The sequence below is a fragment of the Episyrphus balteatus genome, chromosome 1 (genome assembly GCF_945859705.1).
Source record: "Episyrphus balteatus chromosome 1, idEpiBalt1.1, whole genome shotgun sequence".
Classification (NCBI taxonomy): domain Eukaryota; kingdom Metazoa; phylum Arthropoda; class Insecta; order Diptera; family Syrphidae; genus Episyrphus; species Episyrphus balteatus.
Window position 1 is genome coordinate 119,612,019 of NC_079134.1, and position 20,678 is coordinate 119,632,696.

General features: G+C 30.8%; 2 protein-coding genes across 3 annotated transcripts; one reads left to right on the top strand and one right to left on the bottom strand.

Annotated features, from left to right (window-relative positions):
- Positions 1–3,182: 3,182 nt before the first annotated feature.
- Positions 3,183–4,201, top strand: LOC129907103 (protein lethal(2)essential for life). Of its 2 annotated transcripts, none has more exons than XM_055983175.1 (4): positions 3,183–3,301; positions 3,399–3,501; positions 3,574–3,863; positions 3,927–4,201. In XM_055983175.1, exons 2-4 carry the CDS (start codon positions 3,401–3,403, stop codon positions 4,100–4,102), a joined length of 567 nt encoding a protein of 188 aa, XP_055839150.1. In that variant the 5' UTR covers positions 3,183–3,301; positions 3,399–3,400; the 3' UTR covers positions 4,103–4,201. The 2 variants fall into 2 exon arrangements, with proteins under 2 accessions (XP_055839150.1, XP_055839151.1); XM_055983176.1 differs by having other exon boundaries at positions 3,198–3,304; positions 3,401–3,501.
- Positions 4,202–6,323: 2,122 nt separating this feature from the next.
- Positions 6,324–14,683, bottom strand: LOC129907099 (uncharacterized). Its single transcript, XM_055983166.1, has 3 exons — positions 14,265–14,683; positions 7,084–7,282; positions 6,324–7,020 (listed from the first exon to the last, which is right to left on the bottom strand). Exons 1-3 carry the CDS (start codon positions 14,507–14,509, stop codon positions 6,349–6,351), a joined length of 1,116 nt encoding a protein of 371 aa, XP_055839141.1. The 5' UTR covers positions 14,510–14,683; the 3' UTR covers positions 6,324–6,348.
- Between the last annotated feature and the right edge of the window lie 5,995 nt (positions 14,684–20,678).

The window sequence follows — 20,678 nt, forward strand, 5'->3', positions numbered from 1 at the left end:
ATTTTATTTCTATCACGTTTTGTTTAGAAAATAGATTTTTGCCCTTTTTCTAAATTCGCCTTTGTTTACCCTACTCAAACTTCAAATTTTAAAAAATCCTGAAAATTAAAATTTTCAAATTAAATTTCCTGTGACATAATATTTTTTTTACAACTCTTTGGCTTTGGGTATAAGCAGGGTGGCGTATTCAAAAATAATGAAAAATAAACTTTAAGGCCTGTCAACCCTATGCCTTGACAGGATATCGCTAGGCAACCCATGTGCAAACTGTTTCTTTAGACACTACCCTAGGAAAATATAGCTTTCAACTGGTATAATGAGGTGGATAGGTCGTCCCATGACGGGATTTTTTCCTTTAATATGTTGAAATACGAAAATAAGCACCTTTTCAAAAAATCCCCTCACAAAAACGGTAAGTTAAATTAAAAATTTGACAGACACGTGTCAAGTTATTTTATTTTTCCTAACTTATCACATAAAAATTATTTAAAAAATCTTTCATTCTGATTTTTGGTGAATTATTTCTCAAATATCGAATTGGAGTATCATGACTCTAAAAAGACTATATCTCGCGTTGTAGATTTTTTACATTTTTTATTTGTATGTGTGGCTTTCATATATTTATAATATCTATCGATTCCAATTTCAATTTTATTTCTATCACGTTTTGTTTAGATAATAGATTTTTGCCCTTTTTCTAAATTCGCCTTTGTTTACCCTACTCAAACTTCAAATTTTAAAAAATCCTGAAAATTAAAATTTTTAAATTAAATTTCCTATGACATTATATTTTTTCTTTAACTCTTAGGCTTGCCATATAAGCAGGGTCGCATTTTCAAAAATTTGCAAAAATGAACTTTAAGGCCTGGCAACCCTATGCCTTGGCAGGATATCGCTTGGCAACCCATGTGCAATTTATGTCCTTAGACACTAGCTTTCAGAAAATATAACTCTCAACTGGTATAACGATGAGCGTAGGTCGTCCTATGGCGGGATCTCCTACTATTAAGAAAAGGTTTTTAATAACTGCTATTTTCGAAAAATATTTGAAAATTTATTAATTTGTCAAAAAAAGATGAATATTATATAAAAAATTAAATAAGAAAAGGAATAGTATATAAATTATATAAATTAATAAAATGCAGCTTAAAATTAAAAAAATTATTTATTGCAAATAAAAAAAAATTGCATAAGAAAAAAATATTTATTGCAACTGAAAAAAATTGGCATTAAAAAAATGTTTTATTGCAACTGAAAAATATGTATTTGCATTAAAAAAATGTTTATTTCAACTAAAAATATTTTGCATTAAAAGAAAAATATTATTGCAACTGAAAAATACGTGCATTGAAAATAAAATTTGTATATTTGCCAGTAAAAATATTTTGTATTAAAAAAAAACTTTTATTGAAAATAAAAAAAATTCTGCATTGAAAAAAAAAAATCAATGCAAAATGTGTACATTAAATTAGGCGCTGCATTTGAAAGTGGTACCTTATAAGTCCATTTTTTTCATTTTTCGAGATATTTAATTTTGGTTTGCATTTTAAAGTTTTTAAAAATACATATACATAATATGTACAAAGCTAAATATAAGGGAATTCAGCTGATACATTTAAGATTATTAATAAGTCAAATTTTAAAATGCAATTAAATTTATCAGAATTCTCAAAGAAAGTTAACGATTTTTAACTGCCAAATGGACTTAACCGTTTTCATTAATAATAAAAATTATAAAAAAATTAAAACCAAACTTAGGTATAAATCCATAAATATCCGTTAATATTTTGTCAACTTCAGTCTGCACATGTTTGATTCATATTCCTACATTGATTAATCGCCAAATCATTCGACTTGACTGGAACGTTCGTATCGCTGGTCATAAAATACTTCGCTAAACTTGACAGTTCGTACAATAGAACGAATTGATAGATTGCTTGGTTCAAGAGGTTTTATTAACAAGATTTGCGCCAGATCAAAGCTGTGAAATAGTGCTTAAAATCTGTGAAGTTTCTTTAATCCTTTAACTGCCAGGCTTTTAAGTGCCCTGTTATTTCACATTTAGTGTCGCTCAAAATGATAGCCATGGCAGCCAAAGGATCAAAATTATTATATGCGTTGAACTTGAAATATTCGCACTAGAAGTTCACATTGCAAAGGCATTTTTCATAAATGCGTAAAACGTACTTGCATGTATAGATGTAAGACCATATGAAAGATATTTTCATTCTCGTTCAATTAACCCTTTCGAACCCAAGCTATGAAAATCAATATTAAAAAATGTTTATTTCGGTATTATCGGGTCAAAAACATCACAACTAAGAAATACATATGAATAGCAAAAAGTTATATTCCAAAATAATAAATAGCAAAACTAATGTGTTTTTCTCATTTTACATGTAAGTAACATGCACTGCCTATGACCACCAAAAAAAGTCGGAGAACTGCGAAAATTTTTTTATGAAACTATAATGTATGCTACTTCTTCTAAGCAAAAAAACAAAACACTTTCTGCATTAACATTTTTTATATCTTTTTTTCAAAATTATGATCATATATAAAAAAAATTTTTTTGCAAAAAAAAAAAAAATGTGAATTTCAGTCCCTTTTTCGATAAAAAAAATTAAAGGTATGATATTTGACTAACTTTTTGTAATAATCCAGTAACTAGGCATTATTATCTTTCAATTAAGCCTAAAAAATTGTTTAATTTACTATTTTTTTACGAATTTTTAAAAAAATGTTACATGAGAGTAACGCTGGGTCCGAAAGGGTTGATGAATTGTACTATTCTTAACTATATAGCCTGCCTAACATCAAATCGTGTATGAAAAGTTCAAACTTCAAAGTAGGAAAAATTGGTACCGAAAAGTTATGAAAAAAAAATAAGCCGATAAAACATTCACTACCTGAAAATAAATAAACATAAACAATAAATAAATTGAGTTCTTTAACACTAACCACACAAATGCATGGAAATATAAGGATATGAGTGATACTTTTATAAATAGACACACATTGATTCAAACGCCCAAAAGAGCATCTGAATATATTTTCTTTTCGGCTACGCAATCCACCTATTTGCAAATGAAACAGCTCGTAAGGTAGGCCCCAAAAACACCGATGAATAATTTTACCATATGATGTTTCTAAAATTAGAAATATTGATGAATATTTTTATTTTTCAAATCAAAACAGATTATTTGGATATAAAAGTATGAACAGTTGAAAATTATTCTCATACGTTTCTAAAGCCCCAGCGAAAGCAGAGTGCAAATTTTCTTTTGATTTGTTTTGAAAAAAGGTACATTCATAATCCGTTTATATCCGTTTTTGAAAAAAATCTACTTATAGAATAAACTGTGATAATTTTTGTGCAAATTTTTAAACCGTTTTATAGATGTCAGTAGTGCCTCTAATGTTCCGCGACTGGTGGGATGATTTTGATATGCCAATGCGAACCTCGCGTTTGCTGGATCAGCATTTTGGAACTGGTTTAAAGTAAATACAACAGCTTAATCCATTTAGTGTTATAATGTGCTAAAAAAACTTTCTATTTTTGTGCATCTACAGACGTGAAGATTTGTTATCTTCATTATGGAGCTCTAACCCAACCGTTTTAAGACAGGGCTATCTTCGGCCATGGAAACGCAGTACAAACTTGCAAAAGCAAGAATCCGGATCAACTTTGAACATTGATAGTGAAAAATTCGAGGTTATCTTGGATGTGCAACAGTTTTCTCCCAACGAGATCACAGTCAAGGTCACCGATAAATATATTGTTGTAGAAGGCAAACACGAGGAGAAACAAGACGAACATGGTTTTGTAGCAAGACAATTCTCAAGACGTTACCTATTGCCAAGTAAATATATGAATGCTATACAAATGATATACAGAAAGTTTTAAAATAAAATATTTTCTCTAGATGACGTCAACCCAGACAATGTTGCTTCGTCTTTGTCCTCCGATGGATTGTTGACAATCACCGCCCCCATGAAGAAGATTCCACCTCCACCAAGTGAGCGAGTAGTTCCAATCACTCAGACAGGTCCATCTAGCAAAGAAGACAATGCTAAGAAAGTAGAGACCGCCACTTCCTAATCATCTACGATGCATTAGTCATTGTTGTTTAGTGTATTTTTATTTTAAATTTTTATATTTATATTTTAAGATAATATAAAAAATCTTTTTCTATCGTAATTTTAGTTTATTTCTGAATCTCTTTTAGTGACAAATATTCTATATGAATAATTTCATGCTTCATGATTTGCTTTGCACATTAAAATATTTATTAATAGGAAAAGCTCAACAAGTTATTTAAATTTATATTTTTTGTTATTAAGAGGCAAACAAATCAAAGGTGGGGTACAGTGGGACGATTAGCTGAATTTTTTTTTGTAATAAATGATACATATCAACATTTTTCATATTTGATATTTTTAAGATGGATATTAATGATTAATACTTCAAAATTGCAAGATTTTTTAGTTTTGTCTGAAAAATCTATATATATACAAATTAAATGCTGTTAGTCTCGCTAAAACTCGAGAACGGCTTGACAGATTTTCATAATTTTGGTCTTGAATTATTTGTGGAAGTCCAGGGAAGGTTTAAAAGGTCATATTATATGCCTAGCCTTCATAGTTAGGGTGGTCCAACAATTTTTGTTTTTTTTTTTTTACGATTCTTATTAAATTTTGTGTGCAGTAAGTCTAAGATTCGGCCAAAATCTTTTTTTCACACACAATGGTTAGGGTCAGCTTTGAAAATTATCAGATTATCAAATTAAATACCTACTTAACATAATTTTTTTTTAATTGGGCAGAAATCTATTTTGAATACTCCAAACAAATTGTTATTGTTATTTTTTGGAATTATTTTTATTAAAATTTAGGTGTTTTTATAACTGAAGAACGGCTGAACCGATTTAGCTGAGAATTGGTGGTGAGGTAGGTTAGCACCAGGAGAAGGGTACAAGATACACTAGGCACTACCATAATTTTGCATCTTATGCATCCAAATTAAATTTCCATCCACAAAAAAAAAACACATTTTATTTTATCACCCAAATTCACCATGTCCATCATGTGATTTTGTTAATAGCATCATTTAAAAAAATTGTGAACTTATGGCGCATGAACGTATGACACTAAAACCAAGACAATCTGACTTCCCTTAAAATAGTTTTGCATAAAAACACTTTATAATTTGAACGTAATAAATGGTAATGGTTTCGGCATAGCAAGTTTCAGGGACGGGTATTGTCTATACACTGAGGGAATAAGCAACTTAAAATCAACGAAAACCACGTTGGTTCCATAATTTTAAAATCAAAGTAGAACAATTGTGTAAAGTGGTTTGTATTTCATCTTTGAAAAAGAGCATCAACTTAAATACAAAAAAAGAAAAAATTGGCAGCCACTGGAAGATATTTCATATTAGTCTTTTCAAATTCAATCCTCCTGCTCGCACTATGTTATAACATTATAAGGGTAGCTAACACCCCTTGAGTGCGCGTCCATTATAAAAAAAAAAAATTCACTGAACAAATAACATTTTACGTTGCGTTTTTTCCCTCAGTATAGGAGGGTTCACACTGACTAACTTACCACCAAACTTAACGACCAAATACTATGTCTCATCGAAACACCAACTCATCAAAAAAGTTTTCCCAAACATCATTACTTACATTTACTAAAATAATGAATGCTTGAGTATAAGCGAGCAATTTTGGTGGTTTAGAAGAAAGATTTAGATGACTTTAACTTCATTATGTAATTTATCATCATCCAATTGAATTTATAAACTCCTTGGATGTACCTGCTTACCACTGACTTAAGGTTGGCTCCGTAATAATCATGCTTCAAGACATAAACCAAACAAAACCGTGCAACAGAACGCGTTTGGTGGTAAGTAATTGATGAAGAATGTGATTTATGTGACAATTTCAAAGGGAAGTTCGAAGATGAGGAAGTTCTCATTGCGAGGATCACGATGATACTAACCGATATGCCGTTTGTGTTTAAACGACTTCAATATCCGGTCTGTCTTGCTTTCGCCACTACCATTAATAAGTCCCAAGTTCAATCGCTGAATGTTTGTGGTCTGAATCTGACCATGGGGTCACGAGTCAGAAGAACATCTGCTTTACGAAAAATGTCGTCTATTCCTTTTAACAAAAACTGTGCGTATTTGTATATTTATATGCATGTAATTTTTTTTTATTTACGGTATGCATTACAACTCAATACAATGCATTTGTAAAATGCATTGTTGTGAAAAAATAAAATTAACAAACAAAATACTTTTGGACCTCAAACGTAACAATTTAGTCGAGCTTCAGTTAATTATACCAGCCCAGCCGTTTCTTGTTTTAAACGTAGAAGATCTTTTTGTACTTGTAATTTTTCCATTTCAGTTTGATGCTTTTGAGCTTCAGTTTTCTGTTTAAATAAAAACTTCTCTTTTTCAAGTTCAAATTTTCTCTGTTCCAGTTCATAGCTTTTTATGGAATATTTTAATAATCCTTTTAAATTATCGTTAATCTCTAACATAATTTTTTTCGAGTCTTTCGTATACTCTCTCTGAGTGTCCACTTGAGTTTGAAGTAATGTCTTTTTATATTTTTTACTTAGAGGAGGCGAATATCTGCTCGGTGGTGTATTGGGCTCATCTACATCATGCGATGCAGTTGGTTCAGGTGACCGCAACACGGAAGCTTTTGTTGTTTCATCAACAGTGCTTGAATTAACAGTCGAAGGAATTGGCTTTGTTGTTTCATCAACAGTGCTTGAATTATCAGTCGAAGGAATTTCAACCATACTGGAAGGTAATGTTGAGGGTAATGTTGACGTGACAGCGCCATTAGTCTCTTTTGGAATATACCCCATAAAATTGGCAACTCTTCTTTCTAGTCGTGACAAGGGGTAAAATTTCTTTGGAAGTCCACGAGGTTGTAGATAGTAAGTTTTGTTTTTTCGTAATTTTTTTCTTATGTGAGTTTTGTAATCATACCACACCTTAAAATAACAACTTATAAGATTAAAATATTAAATGATATACATATTTTTGGTTTAGCTTACTTTTCGCCATCCCTCTCCACCTCGTGTGGGTGGCCCATTTTTATTTAGGATATCAGATAATTCGTTCCACAAATCATTGATTTTTACTCTCGAATCGGGAAATTTTAAAGTTCCATCTGCAAAATCTGGATGGGCCATCATAAAATTTGCCATTGCTTCAAATTGAACGGGTTTGGTTTTCACACAGTATTTAAGGTCCCTAAAAAAAGAAATATATATATGCTTTGTTCTTACTATGAAGTTATGTATATTCTTTAGTTTTGCATCGGTCACTTGGACACACACACATTCACAAAAAAGGACCGCTACCTTTTTTAATTTCCTTAACAGCCAAAATGTATCGATTTTAGTAGCGACTGCAAATGGTTGAAAGGAATTCGACATAATTCATTGCTACTTAACCATATTGTTTAAAAAATTATTTATTACCAAAATATGAATTTCAAAAATTATACAGAGTGTCCCACAGTCACCGCATCAAATGAATACCATGGATTCCTGAGGTAATTTTAACGCGTTCTTTAAATTTCATTTTTTTGGGCTTTATTGAATTCTTTTTTTAAATATTTTATTTCAGACCTAGTAGACTTTTTTAAAAATATGCGCGTCCAAAGGGCATTGCGGAATGGTAAAAGTTTTTACCAAATCTGGAGTTAATAGTAAAATCTTAAGTTTTTCACATTGCTGCCACAAATGCATGGATTCCATCAGTTTTTTTTTAATCAGTCTTATTTTACAATAATTCTTCTAATACACAACCATTAAAAAAATGTTATAACCGTTAAATAGTGGCTATACAAAAATAATTTAATTTTTTTTTTAAATGCAAAGTAGAAAAAAAAACATTTTGTTGCTCAGTTTAAATATGGGTATTAGGGTGGGTCAAAAAAATCAAAACTCCGAAAAATCGATTGCTAGACCCCTCTAGAATATACACACCAAATATGAGGTCTTTATATTAATAGGAAGGTCCTCCGCTTTGCAATTTTCCATTTTTACATCAAGCTTCTACTAAAAAAAATAATTTTTTTATTAATTGACTTTTCAGCAAATTTCTTTTCATATTCTTGTAGGAAATTGAACACTCTACAAAAAAGGCCTTATACACTTTTTTCGTTTATCTAACCGTTGAATAGATATTTGAGATCCAAAAATCGAGAAAATCTTTAAAAATTCGTTTTTTGTTCTTAATTTTGTAACAAATTGAAAAATTATAATGATCAAACGCGCAAGACATATTCTTGTTGGAAATTGATTGCTCCACAAAAAAGGTCTTATTAACTTTTTTCATTAATCTAACCATTCTAAAGATATTCGAGGTCAAAGTTAAAAAAAAATATAAAAACATTTTATATTTTTAAAAAATTTCTAATTCACTGAAACTTCATTATTTTCAAATTAGCAAGATATATTCTTGTAGGGGCTTAAACGTTCTACAAAAAATTCCTTGGAATGAAATTGATTGCTTTAACCGTTTAGAAGATATTCGTATCCAAATCGCAATGCAAACGGGTCATAAGAAAACTATTGAAATCAGTGAGCATTGGTTTGGATACGAATATCTTCTAAACGGTTAAAGCAATCAATTTCATTCCAAGGAATTTTTTGTAGAACGTTTAAGCCCCTACAAGAATATATCTTGCTAATTTGAAAATAATGAAGTTTCAGTGAATTAGATTAAATTAAAAATATAAAATGTTTTTATATTTTTTTTTAACTTTGACCTCGAATATCTTTAGAATGGTTAGATTAATGAAAAAAGTTAATAAGACATTTTTTGTGGAGCAATCAATTTTCAACAAGAATATTTCTTGCGCGTTTGATCATTATAATTTTTCAATTTGTTACAAAATTAAGAACAAAAAACGAATTTTTAAAGATTTTCTCGATTTTTGGACCTCAAATATCTATTCAACGGTTAGATAAACGAACAAAGTGTATAAGGCCTTTTTTGTAGAGCGTTCAATTTTCTACAAGAATATGAAAAGAAATTTGCTAAAAAGTCAATTAATAAAAAAATTATTTTTTTTTAGTAGAAGCTTGATGTAAAAATGGAAAATTGCAAAGCGGAGGACCTTCCCATTAATATAAAGAGCTCATATTTGGTGTGTATATTCTAGAGGGGTCTAGCAATCGATTTTTCGGAGTACCAATTAAAAAAAAAAAGAATTTCGATTTTTTTGACCCACCCTAATGGGTATACAATTATTGTGCATCGGAACAGCTTGTTCTGCATTTTGGCTTATTAATGATTTTGTTTTAAAGAAATATTGAGATTTTCGGTCCCGTTGGCCCAATGCAACCTTACCAAAAATGTTTTTGAATTTATGTTGATTTCCCAATCTAATTGGGCTACAAAAAACATGCAATATTTGTTAGATGCAATTTTATTAAGAGTTATAATGTGAGCCAATCTTTATTTTATCTTTTTAAACTGATAATTGGCAAACCAAACAAATAATTTTTTTCTATTTTGCATTAAAAAAAAACTAAATTATTTTTGTGTAGCCACTACTTAATGTTTATAACATTTTTTTAATGGTTATGTATTAGAAGAATTATTGTAAAATAAGACTGATTAAAAAAAAACTGATGGAATCCATGCATTTGTGGCAGCAATGTGAAAAACTTAAGATTTTACAGTTAAAATAATTTATTAAATTAATTGGCTTTCCTTGCCCTTTGGTACCAATAACTTCCTATTAACTCCAGATTTGATAAAAACTTTTACCATTCCGCAATGCCCTTTGGACGCGCATATTTTTAAAAAAGTTGGCCACCTATGTTCCTATAGATTTTTTTTATACCACAGGAGTTTCAAATTTTTATTGTAGAAAATTATAAAAAAAGTAATTTATAAAATTCATTCATTCGTGGTTGTGTTAACCTAAAACGAAAGATGACGAAATTTAAAATACACTGAACGAAAAAAAGCTAATATTTTCTAAACTGGTTGCGATAGAAATTTTTTCTATTTGGTTTTAGCATTGAATAATTATATATAGAAGTGACACCGGAAAAAACGTCCGCTATGTTTGAGGGGTGGAGCCACAATCGTTTGAGGAGTGGCGCCACAATCGTTTTAGGATTGTGTATTCGATGGCCGAAAAATCCCTGAAAAGGACTTTTGGTTACTAAGTAACCGCATGTACAATATTATTTTTATTTGGTGTATTTGTATTAGTTTTTTTTTTTGTGCTAGTAGTGTGTTTGTTTATTTTTGTTTCTGAAATATTTAAATTGAATTTATTTTAAATTTTTGTAATATTTTGAATTGAATATTTATTTTTGAATGTTTGATTCTTATGTATATTTGAAAGGATTTTGTTTTTTGTTTTTATTAACGACAAGAAGATTTTCTTCAGTTATAGAAGTGTTTATTTAATTTTTATTAGGGTGCTTTTTGTAATAACATCTAGGCCAAAGTTGTAGTTCACATTATTTGAATGTTTTCCACATGCACTGTGGCATATATTTACTATTTTCTTGAACCGCATAATGCAAGAGTAGGTTAGGATCAAGTTGATACACTATGGCCATATTTCACATTATTTTAAAGTATTTTAATACATATTTGAAAGTATTTTAATACAATACGAATTTGCTTAAACTGATTTATGTTTGCGAACAAGAACTTTGGATATACGGCTTTGTTCAAATTTGCAACTTTAAATGAAAATTTAAAGTTTTTATGAAATGTTAAATTTTGAAAGAAAAAAAGTCTTTCCGTACCAGTTTTGGATACTTTTCTTTATTTTTAATTAAAACATTTTTTTTATCTAAAATTTAAACGATATTTATTAATAAAATGTTCAAATAAACTCAAAAGGTAAAAAGGCCCATTTTGATCGCAATTGAAAGAAAATGTGGATTTTGAATAGTTCCAATGATTTTTCTATTTCACCATTTGAAATAAAATATTTGGGTATAAGATCCTAAAACTAGAAGAATGTAGTTTTTACATGCTTTTTATTTTGTCATGATACTATATTGTCAAGCTATGCATTCCTACAAAAAAGAAGTTGAAATAACAATCAGACATGGGATTACTATAATAGCCCTGTTCCACTGGAGGTGGCAGTCTGCTAATAGTAGATTTTTTGTTTAATCTAGTTCTATCATCTACCTACTCATGCCCTTCTTCCCGAGTGGATACATTTTGTATTGAATTCGTTGAAAGTGAAAATCGCTAGTAAACTACTAGTAGTACTTTGCCACCTCCCAAAGGAACAGGGCTTATAATAGATAATGCAAAAAAGTAGGTCACGGAATTTCCGTTTGTCTGTCTGTCTACAGCTAAACGGATCTACATATTAACATCAAACTTGGTATGAAGCATTTTTTGGAGAATTTCCAGAGGGGTTTTTAGAACTAATTTTTTTAACCAAAAATAACGATACCTGTCATAAATCAATTTCGGAAATGTTTTTTCTAAAAATCTATCTTAGTAGAAGAAATCAAATCGAATAGGTACTTGTTTTGGAGCTAACACGAATTTTGCTTTGTTCCTTTAACTTTTTGGGCTAGTGTATAAAAACAACTCAGGTTAAAAACTAACGCTCGGTTAAATTTTATGGTTATGAAACTCAACTATTAAGTTAAGCCAAGCGTTATTCTTTAACCTGAATATTAAATTGTTTATTGGTTGAGTGAAATATGTATAATTCAGTTAAATATTTAGGTGCGCCTTTAATTTGATTATTGGTAAGGCTAGTAGAAAATAAAATTAACTAATGATAAGTTTTGGTGAATAACAGTAATAATAGCCTAATATTAAGTGAATGTATAAACGTGGTCGAATGTTCGGTATTCGACCGAATCATTATTCGCAGCGGGCCCTACCAAAAATCAAATTTAAAGCTACTTTAATATTTACCGGAATTCTACATTGAGTTTCCCAACTATAAACTTTAACCGAGCGTTAGCCTTTAACCTGACTATTAAGGCCGTGTGTGAATTAAATTAAATTCGTGTTAAATTAAATTCGTGTTAAATTTTTGACACTATTGAGGTGAACAAAAAAATTTCCAAAAAAAAATTTATTGTTTAAATTTTTTTTTGCCTTTTTTCTGCCATGATACTCCTTTTTAATAAAAAAAAAAAACAAAACAAAACCATCTGCAAAAAAAATTTAACTCAAATTTAACCAGGTCCCAGAGCCCAATAAATTTTTAACAGCTGAAAATTTTTTATTCACCTCAATAGTGTCAAAAATTTAACACGAATTTAACTATTTAACGCAATTCACACACGGCCTAAATTGTTTTTTGGTGTGGTGAAATATGTAGAATTCCGGTAAATATTAAAGTCAGCTTTGAATTTGATTATTGGTAGGGCCCAGCATCTCTAGTTGGTACCGTTTAAAAAATTTCAATTTCCCCTCCTTTGAATCAAAAATAAAAAAAGTTTGAGCCAAATCGACTTATTGGTTTGAGCTCTTACCTGATTTACAATATTACGTTGAGTTTTTTTAACGCTTTTCTATTTTTCTTTAAGGGCTATTACCTGAAACGAACCTTAAATAATTTATGTTGAACATAAACGTTTAAGCTCTTCTTTTACTTCGGCGTAAACTGACACATAAGGATTTATGTTGTAATTAAATGCTTAAGTTTCGATTCAGCAAAAATAGGCTCTAATTGTAACGCATTTCATAATATTGCAAAACAAAATATAATATAAAAAAATAGCAATCTCTGTGGGGATACGAACTCAGAAATCAAAATTAAAGAGCAATCACCTTGTCACCTACGCTAATAGGACTATTGAAATAAGGGTAACTTTCATGCCCTATAAGCTATAACGTGCCTAGGATATAAAACAATAATATTTAATTTTGTTCAAATTCTCGTCGTTAATAAAAAATTTTTTATTTTTAGTTTCGAGTTACTATGGATACATTTATAATGTCAACTAACTTTTCTATATTTTTGTTTGATATTTGTGTTATTTTGAATGTATGAGTAAAATTTCCTTATTTTCTTTTTTCATTTATAGGATGTCGATGTTTCGATACGATTTATTTTTGTTTGATATTTGTTTTATGTTTTATGTGTGAGTAAAATTTCCTTATTTTTTTTTCTATTATAGGATGACGACGTGTCGATACAATTTATTTTTATTTGATATTTGTTTCCTTATGTTTGTGTTAGAGAAATTTCCTTTTTTAAAAACAAATTTTTGGAAACATAATTTTCTAGGACAAGCTCCATTCTCTCTGAGGATTTTTTAGTACATCTAATTGCCGAAAAAAATAAAATTCTGTGGCGCTAGAAACTATCGGTGTCACTTCTATATATAATTATTCAATGGTTTTAGTACAGTCATAAGTTAAGCTATCAGCCATTTCAAGCTTATCCATTTTTTACCGGACACCCTGCATACCATTTTTTTGTATTAAAATAGATATATTTAAGAGACCCATTTTTATGAGAAACTTATTTTTGAAAAAAAAAAAAAATGGGTTTCGCGACTATTGTTCTCATATAGCCCAGGAAGAATAGACACAAAAAAGCCAAAGAAAGGAAAAAATTCGTAACATGTTGATTTATGGTATACAGGTTGGTATTGAGGTGGTTTACAATCTGTTAAAAGTCCTGAAAGTTCCTCTGTCTGCTTGACCCGTTATAGTGGGTCAAAGGTCAGAAAAATGGGTTTTTCGTTTATGTCTCGAAAACAGTAGCCTTTTTTCGCCTTTTATTTGATTTTAATTTGCCATTTTTCATGTTTTAGGTCATACAAATCCTTTACCTGCTTATTACTAAATCCGAAACCCCTTATGAACTCTTTGAAGGTTTCTATTTGGGACATAAACTTTGTGGTATTTCTGCAATATCATGGTCAACGGTTATATTCATAGAAAAATCTTATTTTGTCTCTTAATTAAATTTCATAAAAAATAAGGATAAGAATAGCGAAAATAATTTTGTTGTGATTGCCTTTTGGGCAACCATCAGGGGCTACCAGGTGTTAGATAGTACCTACTACTAATCGTGAAAGAAGCCGGTCTTTTTTTGTAACTTTTAGCTTAACATATTCAAATCATTTCCAGTCACTTTGACATGTACAAAAATCAATACAAATAACCCCCGACCTAATATGTTTATATTGCTATAATAACAAATAAAGGTAAATATTTCATAATGTAGATACACATTCAGAATACCAAGTGGACTACATACCGATTCTCAGATGATTGAAGCACCTCTGTAAATGTTTTGTTTTGAGTACTTTCTTGCTTGTGAAATGATGTTGTAGGTGGAGAATCAGTTCTGTCCATTGTTATCATTTGCATTTGTTCATCATCATCAAAATCAATTGAACATATTTCAGATTCTGATAAAACTTCTTTGGCCAGTTTGCTTGCCTCGTCTTCAGAAGTTAGATCTTCAATTTTTAGAATAGTTTGTATGGGTGATGATGACATTTGTATGATTTTTTTGATAGCTTTTGGATTGATAGCAAAACAAATAAAATAACTATTTTTACAACATTCCAAAACACGCAAATTCAGAAGTGTGTTGTTTTATTTTTTTAAGAACAATTTATTCGAATTTTTGATGACAACAAATTTTATTTTGACAACAACCTAAAGTCGAAGGCGAATTGCGGCGAAATGGCGCTGATTTTATTGTAGTGCGTTCACATATGTATCGTAAAGTAACAGAATAACTTTAGTTGTGTTCATTTTGGAGGAGAATTTTTACTAATCATGTTTCATGGGTACTTTATTATTTTGAATCTTTTTTTCTAACTAAATAGAAAAACGTTTGCGTTTTCTTCGTATTCGGATTTCGCTAATGGAAGACGACAGAGATGATTAAGGTAAGGAAGTTGGAAAGCCTATCCGTTTAAAAAACGAACGAACAAATGTGCCCTTAATTATGAAAGTGGACCAGACCAAGTCACTCCCAAAAATGGCATCAAATCAAGCCTAAAAATAATTATTATTTTTATTTTTTTTATTATTTATTTATTTATTATTTATTATATTCATTTTCACTTAAGTCTAATTAACAAAAATTTTTTATAAATACAATGGTAATTAAATTATGAAAAAAAGAATATTTTAACAAGAAACAATCTATAACTAATAAAGTTAGTGTTGATTGATCCTACAAATAATTTTTAACTGAGAATAACTGACATGGGGTACTATCAGCTTTTCTAATATATAAGTTTTAAATTTTTAAATTCAGAAGTGAGAAATAATTTACAATTTTTAATTTAGTTGATTTTTTGTAATTAAGTATTATTTTTATAAGTACAGAAGAATCTTTCTTGTGCTTGTGTTTTTATTTATTTATTTGTTTTTTTCTTTTTCCAATTATTGGATTCTAGGACGTAACTCTAAATAGTAACTCAATATCATTAAGGTCAATAGTAAAAAGCCATGATCTGACGTTTTTTATAAATGAGTTAAAATTACCATTAGTTCGGATTGATAAGGGAAGCTTATTAAAAAGTTTAGCGGAAGTAGTTAGATAGAAGTTTGTGAAATGTGATCTGCGTGCGAATGGAACATTGAAAAGTGCTAAATTATTAACTCGCAGGTTAAATATAGAAGAATTTCTAGACGGAACATTGCCACTTTGTATAAAAAATTCTCTCAAGACTTTGAAAACATATAGATGTCTAAGTGGCAGGATGCGAAGATCACAAAAAAGAGGCCAGCTGTGTGTGAGTCTATTTTTACCGCAAATTATTCGTATGATATGTTTCTGAGCAATCAAGAGGGACCCAAAAGTGTTCATGTAAACGCCCCCCCCAACTAACTATACCGTATTGTAGTTTTGAATTAACAAGTCCGTAATAAATCATAGACAAAACACTACGTGAACAGTAAGGTTTAATAAGATACATCTTACGAGTTACTAGTGTGAGGTAGGTTTTTACAGTTTCAATATGACACTTCCAGTTCAGTTTTTTGTCGATGTGTACACCTAAATATTTAAAAGAATCAACAGAATCAATTTTGAAACATTTTTTTGAACAAAGATTTGAACCTTCAAAATTGTCTTTTCCACATAAATGTAGGGGTAAACTAAATTTTTTACAATCATATGAATGATAGGAAACGTCGTAATCTTTAAAGGTGCATCCTGATATCTCAAAATGAATCATTTTAGTTTTTTCACTCATTATTAACTTGTGAACTGCAAACCAGACTCTGAGCGTTTGAAGGTCCTCATTCATCCTAACTATGCACTCGAAAGGTGTTTTTTCCGTGTACGTGAAAGCTATGTCGTCAGCAAAAGCGATTTGTTTACCGTTAAATTTTTGATGAAATAGGGAGTTCATATAAATAAGAAACAATAATGGACCCAATACAGATCCCTGTGGAACACCATTCTGTATAACAAGCGATCTACTAAAAACTCCATTAACAAGTACCTTTTGCTCTCTACCTACCAAATAAGTTTTAAACCACTCATAAATGGAACCTCTAAAACCCGCATTATAAAGTTTGACTAATAGCAAATTATGGTCTACCATGTCGAACGCTTTAGTCATATCAATGAAAAGTGCCATGTTTGATTGATTTTGTTCAATACCATTGAATAAATTACAGCACACTTTTAAAATAGCATCTTCAGTTGATTTACCGGATCTAAATCCAAATTGGTCGGCTGAAAAATGCTCATTTTTATCTAAAAATGCTAGTATTCGTACTTTTATTAATTTTTCAAATAGTTTTGAAAAAGTGGAAAGCAATGAGATTGGTCTGTAGTCACTAATATTTTTTTTATTACCTTTTTTAAAAAGAGGAATTACTTCTGCTCGTTTTAGCAAATTTGGAAAAATACCGCGTTCAACACTCATGTTAAAAATAAAGCTCAAAATATCAACAATTTCCCATGCAATTTTTTTCAAAAGATTTCCCGAAATACCATCACTGGTGCAAGAATTTTTATTTTTCATGCTTCTTATCATTTTATGAACCTCCCCAGGTGTGAAAGCTAGGAAACAAAAGCTATTCATTTGCATTTTATCTTCTTTTAAGCTAGACAAAATACTGCAGTTGCAGCCGTTGTTAGTTGGAAAAGATGGTTTAAGAGTGTCAGATATATTAACAAAAAAATCATTAAAGCTATTTGCAATTTCACTGGAATCACTTATAATGTTCTGATTTACTAAAACATTATTAATTTCATTGTTTTTATGCTGTTTTCCTAGTATATCATTAACAACTTCCCATTCCTTCTTGGCATTACCTTTGAAACGGTTAAAACGGTTAGTATAGTAGGAATTACGGACATCATCTACCATTTTTTTTGTGCGTTTGCATAGTTTTTTATAATATTTTTTTAATTTTAAATTGTTAGGGTGCTTACTACATTTGATAGCAACTTTTTTTTTTTTATTAGTTAGTTTTAATAAATAAGGTGTCATCCAGACTTTTAACATTTTTTTTGTGTGTCTATAAGGAACAAAGTGAGAAGAATCTTGGATATGTTTACCTAAAATAACATTAAATAATGCAAACGCTTTGGAAGGATCACATTCAAGGTAAACCTCTTCCCAAAATTCATACCTTAACTTTTCCTGAAGCATAATAAAGTCTATTCGAACCTTTTCTCTCCTTTTTAATTGCGGTAGATTATTCGAGATAGGTTTGCACATATTTAAAACGCAAAAATGGTGGTCCGTTATTTTGTAATCAGATACATGACATTTAAAAACAGATTTATTATTTTTATGGAAACGCACAAATATATGGTCAATACAACTAGCACTATAATCTGTTATACGGGTAGGTTCATTTAAAACACTTTTGAGACCAAATGACGCCATTAAAAGCAGGTAATTTTCCGTATGTTTATCACATTTATCCAAAAGATCAATATTAACATCACCTAGTACTATTAGGTTTTTTTCTTTTTTTACTTTAAGTATGTTTTCAAATTCATCGAGAAAAATATTTTTAGCTATATTCTGCAACCGGTAAATGCAAATTAAGGTATACCAATTATTATTCAAGAGAAAATGAACACCTAAAATATCTGCACTAGTAGATTCAATTTTGTTGCAATCGCACAAAAGATCACTTTTCACAAAAGCAACTACACCGCCTGCAGAATATAATTCATTACAGTTGCCGTATAAAGTGTAGCCATTAATATTATAATTTTCCATTTCATTTTCATATATCCAAACTTCACTTAAAATTATAACCAGAGGCAATTTCACCAATGACTCAATGTGCACTAAGAAATTATCAAAATTTTTCCTAAGACTTCGAATATTCTGATGAACACAAAAAGATTCTTCTATAAGAACTACATTCATATCACTATCATTATCTATATTAAACTCATTTATATTATTAAATTCATCATCATTAGGGCATATGGGATTGTTTACATGGTTCTTTAAAAAGTTACTTTTACTCATAATTTATTTAAATCTGAATTGCAAGTTATTTTAATAAAATTATCACCCTCTTTTTTCCTCATGTAAATAATCCCATTTCTAACCCATAAGAATTTATATTTCTTTGAATCTTTGATTGCTGCTGCTGCCTTCAATAATTGACGCGAGCCATATGTCAGGCTTTCGTTGATGTACATCATCTCTGCTTCTGGTCCAGCGGTGATCATTGATGTTTTAAGCTGCGCTTTGTTTTTGTAATTCGCTCTCATTACTCTTTCCTTTACGATGCGCGATTTAAATTTAATATGCAAAACATTTTTTGTTGTAATGCTATCAGCTGGTTGCTTGGTCAGTTTAATTTTTTTTTACATAACACTGATCTAAGTCTCCCTCTGTGACGTTGACCTTTATGCCATCGTTTAGAATTTTAAGTGCGAGATCGATGTTGTTCATATTTGGGCTGGTGTTTGGAACGTTAAATACATCAATGCTGTTGCCTAGTAGCTGTTGTTCTAGGTTGTTGACCTTTTTCTCAAGTGAAATGATTTTTTGCTCACATTCAACATTTTTAGCAGTAAGAGCATCAATTTGAGTTTTTAATAAATTATGAATTTCAAGAATATCTGCATGAACCATCTCCAAAGTAAGAGTAGAATTAATATTGGTTGTTGTAGGTTTAGAATGGTTATCTGAGTTTTGAACTATTGATATAGGTGATGCGGTTTTATCTTTAGAAGTGATTTTATCAACATCTTCAGATATGATGGTGTTACTTCTGGTGGTGATGGTATTGGTGGTGGCAGTAGTTACATTTGTGGAGACGGTAGATGGTGGGGCAGATTGTGTGATAGTCAGTGGTTCAGAGTTTGGTGGTGGTGAGGCGGACAGTGGAGTGTGTTGTGTACAAGGCAATGGTGAATATTCAGACATAGAAGCACGACGCTGATTAGAGCAAGAGTTGCACTTATATGCTTGGTTTATTTTTTGCAAGTACTCAATTTCGTTTAAAGTTAATTTTGTGCATTTAGCATGAAAAAACTTATTACAGTCACCACACTCCACTTTCAGTTCCGAAACAGAGGTTTTTTTTCTACAAATTCTGCACGACATTGTATGTTAAGTTTAAAATCAAATTATTTTTAATTGACTTGAGATAGCTCAAAGAAAAACTCTCGACGCGAGTGTACCCCACAACGTCACGATGAGAACACTGGGGCAAAGTTTATTGGAAAGCGAAATCACAGTAAATAAACTTCTTTATTACTCCTCTAGTGATTTCATAAAAGAAATATAATTAAATCGTTATAAGAAAATTATTAAGTAAGTTTTTCTTCAAACAATGCAAAAAGTGACTTAGTCCACTTTCATAATCATGGGCACAAATATGAGTGAATTCAGGTAGTGACCATGGTATAAAAAGAGAAGGAATGATCTGATCATTAGAAAAAACTCTGTATCGAGAACTGTCAAAACTTTAAAATGACTACTTAAGGTTTTGACAGCTGCCCATTGAAATTGTTGTTGTAAACAAAGTTGTCTTGGAAATTGTTGTTGCTTTTGACTTTGCCAAATATAAAACGTCAAAACCTTATTATCCCATTTTGTAAGATGGCGGCGCTAATGATCATACCTAGTCTTTTTATACCATGGGTAGTAACGACCTTATAAGGTCTGTTCATGTTCGTTTCATTCGCGTTGTGTCGCTTCGTGTCTCGTTGTGTCGCATCATGTCGCGTTGTGTCTAGTCATGCCGCGTTGTGTCACGTCATATCGAGTCGTGTCGCATTGTGTCGCGTTGTGTCGCGTTGTGTCGCGTTGTGTCGCGTTGTGTCGCATCGTGTCGCATTGTGTCGCATTGTGTCGCGTCGTGTCGCATTGTGTCGCGTCGTGTCGCGTTGTGTCGCGTTGTGTCGCGTCGTGTCGCATTGTGTCGCATTGTGTCGTGTTGTCTCGCATTGTGTCGCATTGTGTCGCATTGTGTCGCCGTGTGTCACATTGTGTCGCGTTGTGTCGCGTTGTGTCGCATTGTGTCGCATTGTGCCGCGTTGTGTCGCGTTGTGTCGCGTCGTGTCGCATTGTGTCGCATTGTGTCGCGTCGTGTTGCATTGTCTTTTATACCATGGGTAGTAACGACCTTATAAGGTTCGTTTCATTCGCGTTGTGTAGCTTCGTGTCTCGTTGTGTCGCATCATGTCGCGTTGTGTCTAGTCATGCCGCGTTGT

Excerpts from the sequence above, each read along its gene's own strand:
- LOC129907103 (XM_055983175.1), top strand. The coding sequence starts at position 3,401 with ATGTCAGTAGTGCCTCTAATGTTCCGCGACTGGTGGGATGATTTTGAT. Across the intron at positions 3,502-3,573 it reads CATTTTGGAACTGGTTTAAA|ACGTGAAGATTTGTTATCTT; the intron begins GTAAATACAACA and ends GTGCATCTACAG. Across the intron at positions 3,864-3,926 it reads AAGACGTTACCTATTGCCAA|ATGACGTCAACCCAGACAAT; the intron begins GTAAATATATGA and ends TATTTTCTCTAG.
- LOC129907099 (XM_055983166.1), bottom strand. The coding sequence starts at position 14,509 with ATGTCATCATCACCCATACAAACTATTCTAAAAATTGAAGATCTAACT. Across the intron at positions 7,283-14,264 it reads CTTCAATCATCTGAGAATCG|GGACCTTAAATACTGTGTGA; the intron begins GTATGTAGTCCA and ends TTCTTTTTTTAG. Across the intron at positions 7,021-7,083 it reads GTGGAGAGGGATGGCGAAAA|GTGTGGTATGATTACAAAAC; the intron begins GTAAGCTAAACC and ends TGTTATTTTAAG.